Raw genomic sequence first — 17,559 nt, 5'->3', positions numbered from 1 at the left:
CTCTCTGCTTTTAAATGTCTGTCAAATAATTTGCTGACACCCCTGACCTAAATCCAACAGGAAGTCTGCAATTAGCCTGACTTTGCCTCAATTTTGGCCCCCGAACAAACGCTATCTCCTCCAAGAGCGTTAATGGTATCAACTGCAAACTTAATTACATGCCTAATGACACTGTGCTGAAAAAAAATTATTAAAAACTTTGTAATAACTCAAACGGTTTGGATTTCATAAGCCCCGAAAGTTGCAGTGCCACATCACCCTTACAATGTAAAGCAATGGGGAGGCATGACCTTTGTGTCAAACAGAGGCTTCTGACATCTAAACTATAAGTCTGACCACTTTCAAAATATTTCCCACAAAATAATATGATTTTCAATGTAAGATTTGGCCAAAGTAATGGGATTTATGAGGAGATTTCACAAGAAGAGTACTCTAACATTCTCCTCTCCAACTGAGAGGGAGAGAGAGAGGAGGGGGGAGGGGTGTGTGCCACACACAGTGTAGGCTGGTCCATAGAGGTAGAGGAGGTTGATCCTCCTCTATTTTTTTTAAATTTTTATTTATTTTATTTCTATTTTCCTCCTCTTTATTTTTTGAGAGGCAAAAAGGAGATGAAAAGAAAAAGATTAAAAAATAAAAGAATATTTGGTTGAAAAAACCATTACCAAATCTCAGTATTATTTACAACATATTTTTTCTCTCTTCTTTGGAAAAGACACGTAAAATGATGCTCCAAGGGAGGCTGTCCTCCCTAATCAATCAACAACAATGCAATATTGACATCGAGTTGGTCCAATGATAGTTTCCAGAATTCATCTTCAATTCTCTCCACTGTAAGGCAGAGTAGCAGCAGTAGATAGCTCCTTCCGTTAGTCAACACAACAGCTGGCTTGTTGTAGCAGCCTGAAGGACTCTTTATACATCCATGGAAGGACTGTCAAGGACTGTTGTTAAGCTAATGGGAAAAATGATCTGGACTGTGCAGCGCAGCAGCAGCAGGACACCGCCAGACAGCGGCTGAGAGAGAAGCAACCGGAAAAACAACCAGGAGAGTTAGCTTGTTTGTCATTGTTGCTAATGATATCAGACTGGTTAAGCAGCAGCCATAAAGTTCTGTTAACTAACAAACAAGATGACCAACAGTCACAAATGGATGTTATGACATGAATACTTTATCTCCATGATAGAAAGAAGAAGACATCAGATGACGTGAGTCAGATACAGCTTCTCTCTCTCTGTCTCTTTGGTCGCTAATTTCATCTCTGATGGTTAAATGTCTCTCTGTGTGGCTGTTGTGTGAATTTATCTCCTTAACAAGAATGCAGCAGAGACATATATATAATGTGTTGTGGGTAGTTTTCTTGTTGAAGTTACAGTGAGCTGTCTGGACCCACTCATTCATGTGGAATTGATCCCGTTTTTAATTGAGTGGTTGTTCAGTCACTTGTTGATGTTCTATGATTAGTGTGCAGGAGGTCTAGCTGCTTGCTTCTGACAGTTTCTTTAGTTCGTTTTTAAGCTGAGCCGTATATTGAGTAATAAGCTTAAAGTAACTAGAATAACAAGTGTTAACTAGTGGTGTAACGGATCGTAACTTAGTTGATCCGTGATCCGTACGGATCGCCCCCCACGGTTCAGCAGGCATATGAACTGCGGATTAATTGCAAAATTTAATGTCTCATTTAAGACAAAGTGAACAAACTGCTGTAAGTACAAGTCATGGGCAGACAGCGTGTCACTAACAGGGATTTTGAAGGGTAACGATCAAACCAGCATCTAACGGGTCCGAAGTGACATCTGTAGGTATGTTTACACGCTGTTTGATGTGCTGCAGCTGAGCAGTTAATTAGCATCTAGCTGCTAACTGACGTTAGCGGTGAATGTTTGTTTGGTGGCTCGTTCAACAAGCTGCAGGACAAGACGTGTGTTCATGTTTCTAAGTTATCATCAAGTTTTGATGATGTGGACAGAGGCTGTTTCATTCACTACCGTCTTTAAAAGAGGAAGGTATCATGCCTCATATTGCAATAACTGAGCATTGAATATTTCATATATTTTATTTAATTTTATTTAAGCATTGGACATCTTAAATGTTGTTTGTCTTGAATGTTTTCATTTAAGACCATGGGCAAAAGTTCATTGCTGTTTTGTGCTGTAAGTGTGTTACAGAATAAATAGAGAACAAAGTTTTATCTGATCCGTGACTCAAATCCGTGATACAATCTGAACCATGAGTTTTGTGATCCGTTGCACCCCTAGTGTTAACATGTCAGCTTTGTAGACTATATTTTGTATGTCATGTACATAGATAAGAGTGTGTAAGTCATGTATTTGATACATGCATTAATAATTTCTGATGTGAACCTTCACTTTTAGATCTGTGAATGTTTTTAGTGTTCAGTATTTCTCGTATTCAGCACTGATCTGTTCCTGTATCACATTATAAGCTTTGTGGTACTTTATATATTTCTGTATACTAAGAAAATACATAGGAAACACATGTAAATCATGTGATATCTTGTCTGTTTTTGATGAGAACATAAATCTGTTGTCACAATAGAATAATACTATAAATTTGAATTTCACTTAGTTGGTAAAATCACACATCTGAACCATTCCATGGCTAAAATGAGCTCTTCTTTGTTTAGAAACAATATGTATATGCTAAATGTCTATAAAGAAGCAGACTTAACACTACTCAGGGTTTTTAGTTTTTAAAAGCAAATTGTTTTATTGGCATATAAAATTGCCCTCTACCCCTCCGATTTCATCAGGTGGGGGACAATGATATAGTTTGATGCAGTATGTTGGTTTTCCTCCTGTCCTCCCCAATTCAGTCACCAGCCACCACTGGTGTGGGGGTTGAATGCAGCTCATTTTTGTAGGATACAGCAGAAAGGCCTATATACATACAGTACATGATATACAAACTTTGTATGAAGTTTGGTGTTATCATTTATTTTACATTAATTATAGGTCTTATATTTATAATTCAATAGTGGGGATGACCTATGAGGGGAAGGGAAAAAATGGAGTGAGGGTGACAGTTTAGTGATAAAGTGCTGTAGAAAAATACCATCAAAATTAAACTTTGTAGCTCTGTACTGCAGTTTTTCCTTTATTAGGGCCTGAGCACCTGGCGGTTCGCTCACACTCTCCATTCAAATATATGAGTATTTTTCTGTGTCCAGCTGCAGTTACTTATTGTCTCTACACACCTGACAGTACACATGTCAATCAAACTTTGACCAGGTCATGTGGGTTAAAAGTCTTTACTTTTCTAAAAATAGACTTGATGAAAATTAGGAAATTAATTTGTTTTACAACCAAACTTTACTAATTGAAATTCAAGTGAAAGGGCCATAAACTTGCATAATTTTGATGACACAGGTGTGAGCAAGACAGACATGTCTAACTGCAGAAAATTCTCACAACGTTGAGATTTGATGTTTCGCCATGACAGAGGAAGTTGCTATAACTTTATTGTAAATGCTCCAGTCTGCACCAATCTTCTCCCAGCCTGAACACGTCTACGTGAGAATATTCCATCAGTGATGCAAACTGGCTGAATAGCGCCCCCTATGAAATTTCAGTGAAGTAGCCCCAGCAGCAGGCAAAATAGTGGACAAAGGAAGTGATGTTTATCTCCTTCTTGCACTGTCTGAAAACAGCCCGGGTCTGAAGACATCTACATGGCCATGACAGAAGCCCTTCGATTTCGTTGCAGCCTGACATGCGTGGAGGCGCAAGGGCCCATTCAACGCTGCTTGCAGCTTTAATTTTTTGTGTGTTTGTTTGTTTCTTTCTTTCTTTAGTATTACGGGACATCACACCTAAATTTGACCCCCTAAACATGCTCAAAAACTCACCAAATTTGGTGACATATCAGGTCTGGTGAAAAATTTGATAAAATGTAAAAATTAACCCCTAAAGTGCCAAAATGTGCTCTCTAGCGCCACCTATGTAACTAAAATGGCCTCCACAGCCTGTAGGAATGTCGTAGAGAGATCAAACCAAAACTCAATTATTTGTCTCATCGAGACCTACAAATCATACACTGACACCCCTGACCTAAATCCAACAAGAAATCCACAATCAGACTTTCAAAATAAGACTTTGCTCCAATTTTGGACCCCAAACAAACGCTATCTCCTCTGAGGTTGTTAATGGTATCGGCTTCAATCTTTAATACATGACTTATGACACTGTGCTGAAAAAAAAGTTGTTAAAAACTTTGTAATAAGTCGAACGCTTTGGATTTGATAAGCCCTGAAAGTTGCAGTGCCACATCACACCTTACAATGTAAAACAATGGGGAGGCAATCTATGGGCATGAACTTTGTGTCAAACAGAGGCTGTTGATGTCTAAACTGTAAGTCTGACCACTTTCAAACCTGTATTAATGGATTCCCCACAGAACTTCCTACTAAAATATGATTTTTAATGTTAGATTTGGCCAAAGTCATGAGCTTTATGAGGAGATTTCACAAGAAGCGTACTCTAAAATCCTCCTCTCCAACTGCTCCTGGTGATGTCACTCCCTCAGTGCTGTGAAACATTCTGCAATACACACTCATTATAAAATCACAGGAGGAGCAAGAAAAGACTTTAAAACTCACACTCTAATATCTCAAAAACAGTAAAAGATAGAAAAAACATGTAAATTCAAGATTTGTAGGTCAAAGTCTCGTGACTCATTTAAAGTTCAAATGAAGTTTGTATCTAAAACTATGTGGAAGCAGTAAATGTTCAAAAAGGTGTGGGTTCGTTCACACTCTCCATTCAAATATATGAGTATTTTTCTGTGTCCAGCTGCAGTTACTTATTGTCCCTACACACCTGACAGTACACATGTCAATCAAACTTTCAAAATAAAAGCACACCACACTTGTAAGAAATATCCCTCATTTTTAAAAAGCAAAATGATCTGACCCCGACGGGCCAGAGTGCGAGGTCCCGACTAACGCTGCTTGCAGCTTTAATTTATTCAACTTCTGCTGTGAGAGTTGGCTGTGGAGAACTAATACCACTGTGTTTGTTACCAGGCGGAATAAATCTGGATCAGAGCTGAAAAGTGACAGTGTGCGTGTCGTCCTTTAACACAACACAAGAGAGAGAGTACACCACTGCTACAAACACTCTCCACTTCCTCTTTTGGTGGTGCAATGGTTGACGCATTTCCTTTCTGCCGTAAGTCATCATCATCATCATTTTCTCTGGAGATCGTATACGGTGGCGTCAAACATTTACTTTTATTGATGAAAGATAGATAAAAAACATTTACATTTTAATGATAAGGTAAAGCAAGAAAGTTTATTTCTACTTGAAGTTAGTAGTAGCCAAATATGGCTCCAGATCCTCGGTTTCCTAGCTCGCTCATTTATTTATAAGTGTTCATGCAAACACTGCAAGCAGGTGTCACTGTCACTGTCATCCATTTCTTTCTTTTTTCTTGCCAAGTAAACACAAATGGAAATCCAGCTAATCCACTTAATGCAATGTATCTACACAGAAGTAGTGAGGTATGCTACTGCGTTGTTGCTATAAAAACGGTTGTCTGTTCTTGTTGGTTTGAAGTGAACGGCCCAGTTTTACAACATTTACGATCAGACATCTTGGATCATTTTGCAAGTTGAATCCAGTCTTGTCATTGATCTGAACCAGCCTTTTTTTTCATAGTTTCAATAAAATGAAGAGCAGCGTATAATCTTACAAAGCAGTCAAGTGAGATGTTTTAGACCACAACTGAGCATTAACAATTATAGTATGTTTTCTACCCTAGTCTCCTTGTCTTTTCTAATGTCTAGATAGAGATTTTTACTCCATGTTCTGGTGTGATCAGAGAGTAGAGTTACAGAACTCCACAGACAGGGATCACATGTCTGTTCTGGCCCCCAGGAGGAGTGGAGGACGTTGCTGTGGAGAAGGACTTGTGGACTACTTTGCTCCGTCTGCTGCCACCACAACCCAAACACAGATAAATGGCAGAAAATGGATGAATGAAAGGACGTTAATAAGATTACTGATAAGTACTCAATAACGATCAGCAGCAGTACTGATGATACCTGTATCAGTAACATTGTCATGATACCATCCCTACTGATACTACAGATTACACTAAAATTACAACATTCTTGTACATTTAATTCCAACTTTTTAAAAACTCGTATAGTTTAATTCCGGTCAGGCTCATTACACATCACCACCTTTACTGTCCACACGTCTACATAAAGAGCACTGAGCTGTATAATAAGAAAAAGTTCACCTGTAATGTTTCTCATGGCTGCCTCCACATCTGATTGAAGACGAGAATTGATTGGACAGAAGACGATGATGACGTCACATCCCTGGAGGTCTGTGGTGGTTTCCACCGTTAGCCGTTTATTTTTCTTTACTTGCTCCAGTATGACTTCATGGGCACCAAAGGTTTCACCAGTAACGACCAGGAAGACTTTGACTGTGACTGAATTCCGTGAAGTTGGTGAAAAAAAAAAATCCTTGCTGAAAGAACATTGTTAACATTTATACATTTACAAAATGTAAAATTAAATCTATCAGTATTGTAAACTCACCTTGCTGAGAGAGCTTCAAAGATCTCTCTGCCTGAGATTTTTTATTATTTCCTGAAACAAAAATAATAAACTTTACTTTCTCAAACCTGCATCTTAACATGTCACATGACACATTATCATATTATAAAATAGTTGGGGCTAACATATTAGCAAACATCCAGAAGTCACATTGCAACATGTTGTTTCCACCTGATGAATCTAAGTCCAGTTCAGTTTCAGCTCTGCTTGGTCTCCAAAAACTCCAGAAAATCATTTGTGTCTGATGTGCTACTTGCTTCAGCAGCCCGTCTGTGTGAGTCTGCAGGTTGCTGCTGGGCAGGTAGTGTGAGGACTTGTCAGCCTGTGGAGAGACAGGAGGTGGTTACAGGGCGGTTAAAACCACAGTCTGTATATAAAGATGGACGACGTGTCTCCACTCCCAGCTGCCATGCAAAATGAAGCCAAAATATTGCATTATTAGGAGCTGCCATCTTGAGTCGCTCTGGGAGTTTTTCTGTGGGGGCGCATGCGTCGGTGTTTGGGTTTGTGTTTGCCCGCCAGAAGTTGTGTCCCACCAGAAGCTGTGTCAATCGCCTTTTATCCAGTTTTTAACCAGTTTTATGCCATATCTATTCAATACTCATTTAGATATTGGTCGTTTTAACCCTACATTCTAACTGGATAAGGTTTTTCAATCATCGGACGCAGATCTTAAGCGGTTTTAAGGACCTGATTTCTACAGTAAATTCAGCCATAATGGCTGTGTGTGTGGACTGCAATCATCAGTACTCACAGTTGAAGGAGGATATCCACCACCTAAAGACAGAACTTCAAAAAAAGGATCAGCTGATTGACAGCTTTATCTCCATCGCCGCCGCCCAGGCAAAGCATATCTCCCATATGCAATCCTCCAGCCTTATCGCCCTGGCGGCCCGGTCGCTCTCCTCCCCAATGCCACAGCTGATCTCGGCCTCTGCTGCCACCCTTCCGTGGCTGCCTTCGGTGCACACCGGCACAGCCTGCCCAGAGAGTCCTGCAGCCAAAGCAAGTGGCCATTCCTCCGAACGAGAGCTGATTGCAGGGGCACCGGACACTACCACCACCGCCGCTGCATTAGAGCTGCCAGCTGATCCAGAGGTCGGCACGGGAATGGCCCCGGTCCACAGCTCCACTCCGATGCCGTCCCAGCCATCCTGGGCCGAGGTGGTTCATCGCAGCCAAAAGAGGGATTTAGTCAAAGGGAGAGTCTCTCTGCCACCTCCTTTCACTCTCTCTACTCGCTTCATTTCCCTGATGGATGAGGCTCCGGTCCATCCTGGTAATGCCCCTGCAGACCCCCCGACGTCCATGCCAGCGGACCCCACTCCGGCCCCTCCCGTCACCGTTGTGTCTCCTCCACCTGTGGCCAGCGCAGAACGGGCGGGTCGCTGCTCCACGAACAGGAATAGGCGCTATAGGATGCTGCAGGAGCCCGCCATCAGACGCTCGGGAAATCTTCCTCGGGCTGAGTCTCCTCGCTCCTGCCCACCTGCATAGACTCTCCCACCTGAACAGCTGTCATTGCAGAAGGAGTGCCCGCTGCCCAGTCCAGGTAGCTTGCACACTTCACCTCCTCGTCTTCTCATTCCCCCCACTACATTAATCATCGGTGACTCCATAACCAGGGATATCTGTTTCATTAATGCTATTACTCACTGTTTCCCTGGTGCCACAGTACCCGTGATTCTGGACAAACTCCTGTACTTGCTGTCCTCACTCCCAACCTCCATCTCACGTATAGCGCTGCGTGTTGGGACGAACGACACTTCCTGTCGGGAGTCTGAGCGCACCAAAAACGACTTTAATCTCCTTTTTTAATGTTTTAAAGGACACTGGAAAGTCTGTTTTTATCAGTGGGCCTATTCCCTCTTTCGGACGCGGAGCTAAGTGCTTTAGCCGCATTCTCAGCCTGAACACCTGACTCCACTCAGCATGTAGCGTTCAAAACTTGGCTTTTTTTGACAATTTTAACCTGTTCTGGGATCGTGAGTCACTCTTCAAAAGAGATGGGATTCATCCCAACAGGCAAGGTACTCAAATGCTGTCGGCAAACCTACAGCATGCGATCCAGTTTTTCTAAAATTATTAACGTCAGAATTTTATTTGAAACCATTGACCGTCTCCTAAAACCCACCCACTTTAACGAGCATGTCCATATTCCCTCACAGTCAAAGTGTGAGGAGTTTGCCTCGTTCTTTGAAAATAAGATTGTCAGCATCAGGACTTGTATTATAAACACTACCAATCATAAATATGCCGGCACTGCTTGAGGAAATCTTAACTTTTTTAGGAAAATTAGTGAAGGGGAACTCCGGAATATCATCTCTCAACTGAAATCCTCCACCTGCTCACTCGATGCCATCCCCATCTCTTTTTTTAAAGAGGTTGTAGATAGTTTTATTCTTGATGTTCTAGATATTGTAATCTGTTCCTTAGAGTCAGGTATCTTCCCGGATACACTAAAGACTGTTCCAGTTAGGCCTCTGCTCAAAAAACACACACTGGATTCCTCTGTTCTGAGTAACTACAGGCCCATATCCAACGTGCCCTTTCTGGGTAAAATCCTGGAAAGGGCAGTGTTGATACAGCTAGAGGCTTTCTTACATAACAATGATATTTATGAAAAATTTCAGTCTGGTTTCAGAGGTAAACATAGCACCGAGACTGCTCTCACTAAAGTCATAGATGATCTTAGAATGAGCGCAGATAAAAAGAACGTTTCTGTTCTTGTTCTCCTCCTCCTCTTCTACTTCTGAACAGACTCGAAAGCTGGATCGGTCTCTCAGGAACCACGCTGAGCTGGTTTACGTACCTCACAGACAGAAACTACTTTGTTAGTCTTGGTGACTATGTTTCCGAGAAGCAAAGCGTTCTCTACGGTGTTCCTCAGGGCTCGATTCTTGGTCCCTTGTTATTTTCTCTTTACATCTGTGGTGTATTTTCATTAAATGTCATTGGTGTGCTTAAAGACAATATTAAGCTATGCAGATTGATTTTATAAGTTTATAAGCAATAAGGGCTAGTGTGATACAATTTGTATTGGTGTAGTTATAATCTCATGAACCATAGTTAATCACAATGTACGTATAGAGGCACGGTAGAAGAATCATAATCATACATAATAATTGGTCAAAAATTAGGGAGGGTGGATGATAAGGTGTGACCTAAGCCGACCCAAGGGAATAAAAACAATGCCCCAAAGAAAAAACCTTTGGAGCGATTTGGTTCGTTGTAAAAGTGCTGATTGCTCCCCTTTTTTGCCGGCATTAAAGAACACTTTGCTGCTTGGACCTCTGACTCCCTTTTTATTTTCAAAGGAGAGTTTTTTGCTCTGATACATTTTTCTGCAACAATTTGATACAACATACCCACTTGGTGAAATTATTCGTAGACACAGAATTCATTTTCACTGCTATGCTGACGACACCCAGCTGTATTTATCTGTAGCACCTGACAATAAGGATGCCCTACACCCTCTACTAAACTGCTTCTCCAGTATTGTGCAGTGGATGACTGGCAACTTTCTCAAATTAAATGAAGACAAAAGTGAAGTCCTTATCATTGGCATGGATGCTCAAAGAGATGAAATAATAAATAGACTTGGAAATCTGGCCCTACAGGTAAAACCAATAGTGAAAAACCTGGGTGTCATTCTTGATCCTGACCTCAATTTTGACAATCATATCAGCAATGTTACTAAAACAGCCTTTTATCACCTGAGAAACATCGCAAGAGTCAGACCCTACCTCTCCCTGGAGGATGCAATAAAACTGACTCATGCCTTTGTACTCTCACAGTTAGATTATTGCAACGCACTGTATACTGGTTTGCCAAAAAAACTATTGATAGACTGCAACTCGTCCAAAACTCTGCAGCAAGAATTCTAACAAAAACCAGTAAAAGAGTTCACATCACTCCTGTGTTAGCATCTTTGCTCTGGCTCCCAGTAGCATTGAGGATAGATTTTAAAATTCTTTTACTTGTTTTTAAAGCTCTGAATGGGCTAGCACCTTCCTACCTGTCAGATTGCCTGTCGGAGTATGTTCCAAATCGCTCCCTCAGATCGCATGGTGCTGGTCTGCTGAAGGTGCCACTGACGAACAGCAAGAGGTACAGTGACGCTGCCTTCAGTTGTTATGCACCGAGGATTTGGAACATGCTCCCTCCTCATATCAGACAGGCCACCTCGGTTGACAGTTTTAAGAAGCAACTCAAAACCTACTTCTATGACCTCGCCTTTAATCGATTTTGTTTTACCCTGATGATTTTATCCCTTCTCTAGAATTTGTCTTTTACTCCTTTACTATGTCTTAACTGATATTTATCCTGTTTAATATGTATGTGTGTGTGTATATGTATGTACATGTATGTATGCATATATATACGCATGCATATGTGTATATATATATATATATATATATATATATATATATATATATATATACATGTACATGTGTGTGTGTATCTATGTGCTTGTGCATGTGTATATATCTGTATCTATGTTTTACATTTCTTTTGTGAAGCACTTTGAGCTGCATTTTATGTCATGAAAGGTGCTCTATAAATAAAGCTTATTATTATTATTATTATTATATTATTGTGTTTGATTTTGCAGCAGCTTCTCTCATAAATTTCGACACAATTTGCGATGTTACGATACTACAGTGACAGTGAATCAACCATCTGTCATTTATTAGTAAAGCAGTAGTTACAGCTGACAACAGTCACTCCTCCAGCAGAGAGGTCATGTGACGCCCACACTCTGCTGTGGTCAGATGACGAGGGAATAGTCTAAACTCTGATCGGCTGAGTGATTACACATTATTCAAAGATCTCTACAGCTGCAGAGAGTGAAGCTTGTGTGGTTTCTCACATGTGAACAGACACATTATAACATGTTGACTAACCTGTGTCTTTGCTCCATCATCACTGCTCTGTTGTCCTGAATCCTTCTTGTCTGATGACTCCTGCTCATCACCTGTGGACGCTGACGGGATGGAGTTAGTCGTGAGGTAAACAGTCAAATACGTCGTTCACCTTACAAAGTAATCCACCAGGAATGAGAATTTGCATGTATGTGATTGGCCAATGCAGTGTGACGTTGGTTGCTTTTTTTTTGCTGAGCAGGAAGGTCAGCTACACCTGCATCATGTTGCAGTATATTAAAAAAAACTGGGAATTCAATGGTTGACATCTTTACTTGTGCGTTCCTTCTCTTCTCAGAAGTGTATATAATCACCTTTGTTAGATTTGATGGAGTTCCTTAAATGATGAAAGAAATCCAAAAGATGTTTTAAGTCTCTGCCAGCCATCTTGGTGATGTAATCCTTGACCACAAGTTCAGCAGCTACAGAGAACACAGACACTGTTCATCACAGAACATATTATAATATACTGCTTGATTGTTATCTGTCAATAAAAAAGTATTTTTAAAGACATAAAAGTCAAAGTAAAAAAGACAGATAAAGTAAAAGTAAAATTTGTTGAAATACTATAAGTGTAAGTGTAACATTGCATACAGTCAAAACATTCTTCTGATATGTCCAGCTGCAGTTTCTGAAGAACTGCCCTCAGTTCCTTTTCCACATTTCCAGTCTGACAAACAAACAGACATTGGACATTGGAAATTAGCTCAAAAATACACATAAAACCATTCAGTTCAGACTCTGATATCTACCTGATTGGATTCTTACCTTTATATCACAGGCCCGCTCCTGATTGGTGGAGGAGGAAGGCTGGTTGTCATCCTGACCAACCTCATCCTGTGCAACATATTCACGTTCAGGATTCTGAGGGTCTTTCTGTGAGGACGTGTCAGCCTGTGGAGAGACAGGAGGTGGTTACAGGGCGGTTAAAACCACAGTCTGTATATAAAGATGGACGACGTGTCTCCACTTCCAGCTGCCATGCAAAATGAAGCCAAAGTATTGCATTATCAGGAGTTGCCATCTTGAGTCGCTCTGGGAGTTTTTCTTTGATTATTGCGGCAAAAAATGTTTGATTTTGCAGCAGCTTCTCTCAAAAATTTCGACACAATTTGCGATGTTACGATGGTACGACTCAGACAGTGAATCAACCATATATCATTTATTATTGAAGCAGTAGTTACAGCTGACAGCAGTCACTCCTCCAGCAGAGAGGTCATGTGATGCCCACACTCTGCTGTGGTCAGATGACGAGGGAATAGTCTAAACTCTGATCGGCTGAGTGATTACACATTATTCAAAGATCTCTACAGCTGCAGAGAGTGACGCTTGTGTGGTTTCTCACATGTGAACAGACACATTATAACATGTTGACTAACCTGTGTCTTTGCTCCATCATCACTGCTCTGTTGTCCTGAATCCTTCTTGTCTGATGACTCCTGCTCATCACCTGTGGACGCTGACGGGATGGAGTTACCTTCCTCTGAGGAAACAGCCGTCGTATTAGACAAACATTTGGATCAGGTTCATTCATTATAATATATTTTATTTACACTGGAAGTCCTCATCAGCAAAAGGTCAAATGGATTTCTGTATTTCTGGTTCATACAATGATTCTCTCTCACACATTAAAATGTAAATTAGCTGCCCATGACTACTGTTTGTGCTACAGTTTGCTTTAGACTGGTGGTATTAAAAGTTCTAAAGTTAATCATAGAGACAAAATACACTGAGTGCCAGATTGAATTAAGCTTTTCCAGAGTTTTCTTGGCGCAGATGTGATGCATTATGCCTTAGACACATGCTGTATTTATCAAAGTGAACAGTCCTTTCATCAAAGTGAAAAAGAGTGTCCGCTGTCCGTCTTCCCAGCAAACATGCCCACGCGGGCCCACTGTGGGTATGTGTGGGTTTACTGTGGGGAAGTGTGGGCAGGGCAAACCCACACCAATCCCACGTGGACCCCATGTGAGTAAGCCTATGCGGGGCCCACAGCAGTTTTGCCTTTTGGGGCCCCTCTGTGAGCTTTCTGTGGGCAGGCCCACTGCTGGACTTGCCCACAGAAAACCCACATGGGCCCCCTGTGGGATAGACTTTGCAGGGCCCACAGCAGTCTTGCCTTTTTGGGCCCCCATCATGGTTTTCTGTGGGAAACCCACTGTGGGCTTGCCCACAGAAAGCCCACACAGGCCCCCTTGCGGGTTAGCCCATGCAGAGCCTACAGCAGTTTTACTTCTTCAGGCCCCAATGAGGGTTTTCTGTAGGAAACCCACAGTGGGTTGCCCACAGAAACCCCCCACGGGCTCCCCTGTGGGATAGCCTCTGCAGGGCCCACAGCAGTTCTGCCCTTTGGGGCCCCTCTGTGGGTTTTCTGTGGGCAAGCCCACCATTGGACTTGCCCACAGAATGCCCACACAGGCCCTGCTGCGGGATAGCCTATGAAGGGGCCCACAGCAGTTTTGCCCTTTGGGGCCCCTCTGTGGACATTCTGTGGGCAAGCCCACCGCTGGACTTACCCACAGAAAATCCACATGGGCCCCCTGTGGGATAGCCCGTGCAGGGCCTACAGCAGTCTTGCTCTTTTGGGCCCCCATCATGGTTTTCTGTGGGAAACCCACTGTGGGCTTGCCCACAGAACGCCCACACAGACTCCCTCTGCGGGATAGTCCGTGCGGGGCCCACAGCAGTTAACCATAAGGACTGGAATGTAAAATTTAAATCTGTTTGTGGTATGAAACATATCGGTTTTTGTCACTTTATTTGAAGAGAATTGATTGGCTGTAGTTCCTGTCACTGTTTGTTAAAAGTTTTTATCTGCTGAAGGCCTTTTGATTGTTTTTCTCACCCTAATCCCAGCAAACATGCCCCTTTGGGGGCTGTGTGGGGCGACTGAAGGAAGATAAATGAAGATAAATGTCCCCCGCAGGGGCAGCCCACTGTGGGCCCCGTTACCGTCGTAAAATGCGGGGCACATGTGGGCCCCACACTATGGGGCCCAGGTGGTGCCCCAGTGGAACAGCCCACCCTCAACACTGAACCCCCCCCCCAAGGATGCATCTTGAGCCCCCTGCTGTACTGCCTTTACACACATGACTGCATTGCTAGACACAGTTCCACCTCCATTATAAAGTCTGCTGATAACATGGTGTCATCTCTAATAATGATGAGAAGGCCTACCTGGATGACGTGGAGAACTTGTATCCAGTTTATGTTCAGGATGCTGAAAGTCTGTCTGTGAGGCCTTGTCAGCCTGTGGAGAGACAGGAGGTAGAGACAGGGTGGTTAAAACCACAGTCTGTATATAAAGATGGACGATGTGTCTCCACTTCCAGCTGCTATGCAAAATGAAGCCAAAGTATTGCATTATCAAGAGCTGCCATCTTGTGTCTCTCCAGGATTTCGCAGAGGTTTTTTGTGATTATTGTGGCAAAAAAGTTGAATTTGCAGCAGCTTTTCGTAAAGTTTCCGAAAACAATTAGTGATGTTTTATGTCTCTTTTTGCAGTAAAATAATGTGATTTATTTTAAACTGCTAGTAATGAAGAGTCATATGTAATGACTTCCTTGGATAAAAAGCATCCTGCATATCACAGAAACAACTATATTTCAGCTCTAATGTTTAATGTATTTTCTGAACATGAGAACCATGAGGACTCAAAGTTCTATAAAAAAGAAAGTACTGTACTTGAGTTCCATTTATAACCTTTATTAAATAAACTTTCAGCTCAACATCAGCAGCAAATAAAATCATCAATAATACCGTTAAAATAAATCCATCAACATAAAATTATAGTTTGATGTTTATGTTTGAGGTAGATTATGTCCATCTCTGCTGTCTGATCAACATCAGCTTGTATTCTTCTGACTCACAGAATCAAACCTCATTTGGGAACATTTGGGAATTGTTTTGCTTGTCTATGGCATCATTTTTGTTGGCAGGTGAGATTTGTCCATCTTCCACATGAATGCACCTGAATCCTTGCTGAACACTGCGATGACGTAAGTTACCACCACACCAAACGCCACGATTGCTCCAAATCACAAGTGTCTGTTGATTTGGACATTTCATGAAGAACGCTGCTGTAATTTAGCAAAAGTGCTAAAAGCTCTCGCAAATATTGCAGAGATTTCTTTAATTTACGTTAATTATTAATTTCCTGGAGGGAGTGCATTTTGCTTGTGTGACATCATTTGCAACTCTATACAGTAGAGTCTGGGGGGGCGGTGTGACAGCCCGCCGGACACGCCCCCTCAACTTGACTATCAGTCCTGCCCATGAGAGCCAAGTGAACCCAGCAGCTGAGATGGAGGTAAACCAGCCAAAACCAGCTGGTAACCAGCAGCTACAGCAGGCAGTGAGTCACAGAGGAACAGGTTCATTAGCTTCTTCCATCAGAAAGTGCTACTGTCAATCACAGCTGTCAATCATGACGTTACACCCCCTTTTTATATCATCAAATAACTCATTGAAAACAAACTTAGCAGAAAAAAATGAGCACACAAACATCAGTGTTATAAGAACGAACCTAAAATGACAGAAACCATCTTGGGGATTAATGTATTTGAGGTGCACTTTGATTTTTTAGTTTTCCCCACATATCATCCAAATAGAGGCGTTCAACAATCCTTAAAACTTTTAAGGTCTCCAACTAAAAGCTGTATCAGCCACAGACCAGTTTTGTTTCTGTGACTCACAGAAACTCGTCCACATCACCTAATGTTACCGCTACGTGGGGCAAACATGCACAGAAAGAATATATTTATTCCAGCCAGAGAGAAATGATCAGATTAAATGTTTGCATGGTTATTAGGTGCTCATATTTTCCTATTGAATGGATTATCAAAGGTTTACACCACCCTTCTCAACCCGAAAATTCCTTCTGATCTGGTGGTTACATGAGGCATTTTTATTCTGATTATTAGTGGAATATTAGAGTCCATGTAAAGGCAGCTATGGACAGCAAAGGTTGTGAAAGAATAAGAGCCCATCAGGTGAGGATGCTTAAATAAAATGTCTTAAAATTAAAAAAAAGTTAAATAATTAAAAGCTGTGGCTGAAAGTAAACCAGCAGTGAGGTAAAATCCACAAAAACAGAAGCATCTACATGCTTCAAGTAGTTGTAAATAGTTTTTGTTCTCAGCAGGGTGGGCAGGACCACAGCTCCCACAGCTCCCAGTAGAGTTTCAGTGTTCAGGACTGAGGAGAGTAAAGCATTAAAGTGTGTTCACTCACCTGTGAGCCAGTTCCAGCATCACCTGAGGACGGAAACAAGTGAGATGTTGTCAGTGATGGAAGAAGTATTCAGATACTTTACTGCAGTAAACAGTGATACAAAAATACTCCATTACAAGTAAAAGTCCTACTGCAGTAAAAGTACATAAGTATTATGAGCTTGATGTAGTTAAAGTATTGCAGTAAAAGTACATAAGTATTATGAGCTTGATGTAGTTAAAGTATTGCAGTAAAAGTACATAAGTATTATGAGCTTGATGTAGTTAAAGTATTGCAGTAAAAGTAGTGGTTTGGTCCCTCTGACTGATATATTATTATATATGACATCATTAGATTATTAATAGTGAAGCATCAGTGTTAGAGCAGCATGTTACTGTTGTAGCTGCTGGAGGTGGAGCTAGTTTACACTACTTTATATACAGTTAGCTAGTTTAGTCCAGTGGTTCCCAACCTAGGGGTCGGGCCCCTCCAAAGGGTCAGCAGATAAATCTGAGGGGTCGTGAGATGATTAAAAAAAATTAATTTGATTCATTTTTCAGAACTTTTTTTAAGTAAAGTAAATGTCCTGTATTGAAGAGATTTTCCTCTTTGGGCCTTAAATATTTAAAATGTTGTGAGAAGTTTAGAGAGGAAATGTCTCTTTGGTGGAAATACTAACAACACAGAAACATCTGGAACATGACAAGGACACACAACTACACTGATTTTATACAAGAGAAACAACTACACAGTGATTTATCATCATATTTTGGAACCTCTGGTTTAATCTTAAAAATGTGAGATTTATAAGTTTGTTATTTTATGTAAAACTG

At 41.4% G+C, this 17,559-nt stretch overlaps 1 protein-coding gene across 1 annotated transcript in view; it reads right to left on the bottom strand.

Moving 5' to 3' along the window:
- Positions 1-11,809: 11,809 nt before the first annotated feature.
- Positions 11,810-17,559, bottom strand: part of LOC137192182 (titin homolog) — a 196,854-nt gene continuing 191,104 nt past the window's right edge. Inside the window, exons 29-33 of the mRNA XM_067602693.1 lie at positions 14,693-14,765; positions 12,895-12,998; positions 12,284-12,409; positions 12,110-12,185; positions 11,810-11,937 (exon numbers count right to left, since the gene is read on the bottom strand). Of these exons, the coding sequence (XP_067458794.1) occupies positions 11,810-11,937; positions 12,110-12,185; positions 12,284-12,409; positions 12,895-12,998; positions 14,693-14,765 (507 nt within the window). The remainder of the gene's footprint in view (positions 11,938-12,109; positions 12,186-12,283; positions 12,410-12,894; positions 12,999-14,692; positions 14,766-17,559) is intronic.

The sequence above is a fragment of the Thunnus thynnus genome, chromosome 11 (assembly GCF_963924715.1).
Source record: "Thunnus thynnus chromosome 11, fThuThy2.1, whole genome shotgun sequence".
Classification (NCBI taxonomy): domain Eukaryota; kingdom Metazoa; phylum Chordata; class Actinopteri; order Scombriformes; family Scombridae; genus Thunnus; species Thunnus thynnus.
The sequence above is the reverse complement of the archived record's forward strand: the minus strand, read 5'-3'. Positions and strand labels throughout refer to the sequence as shown.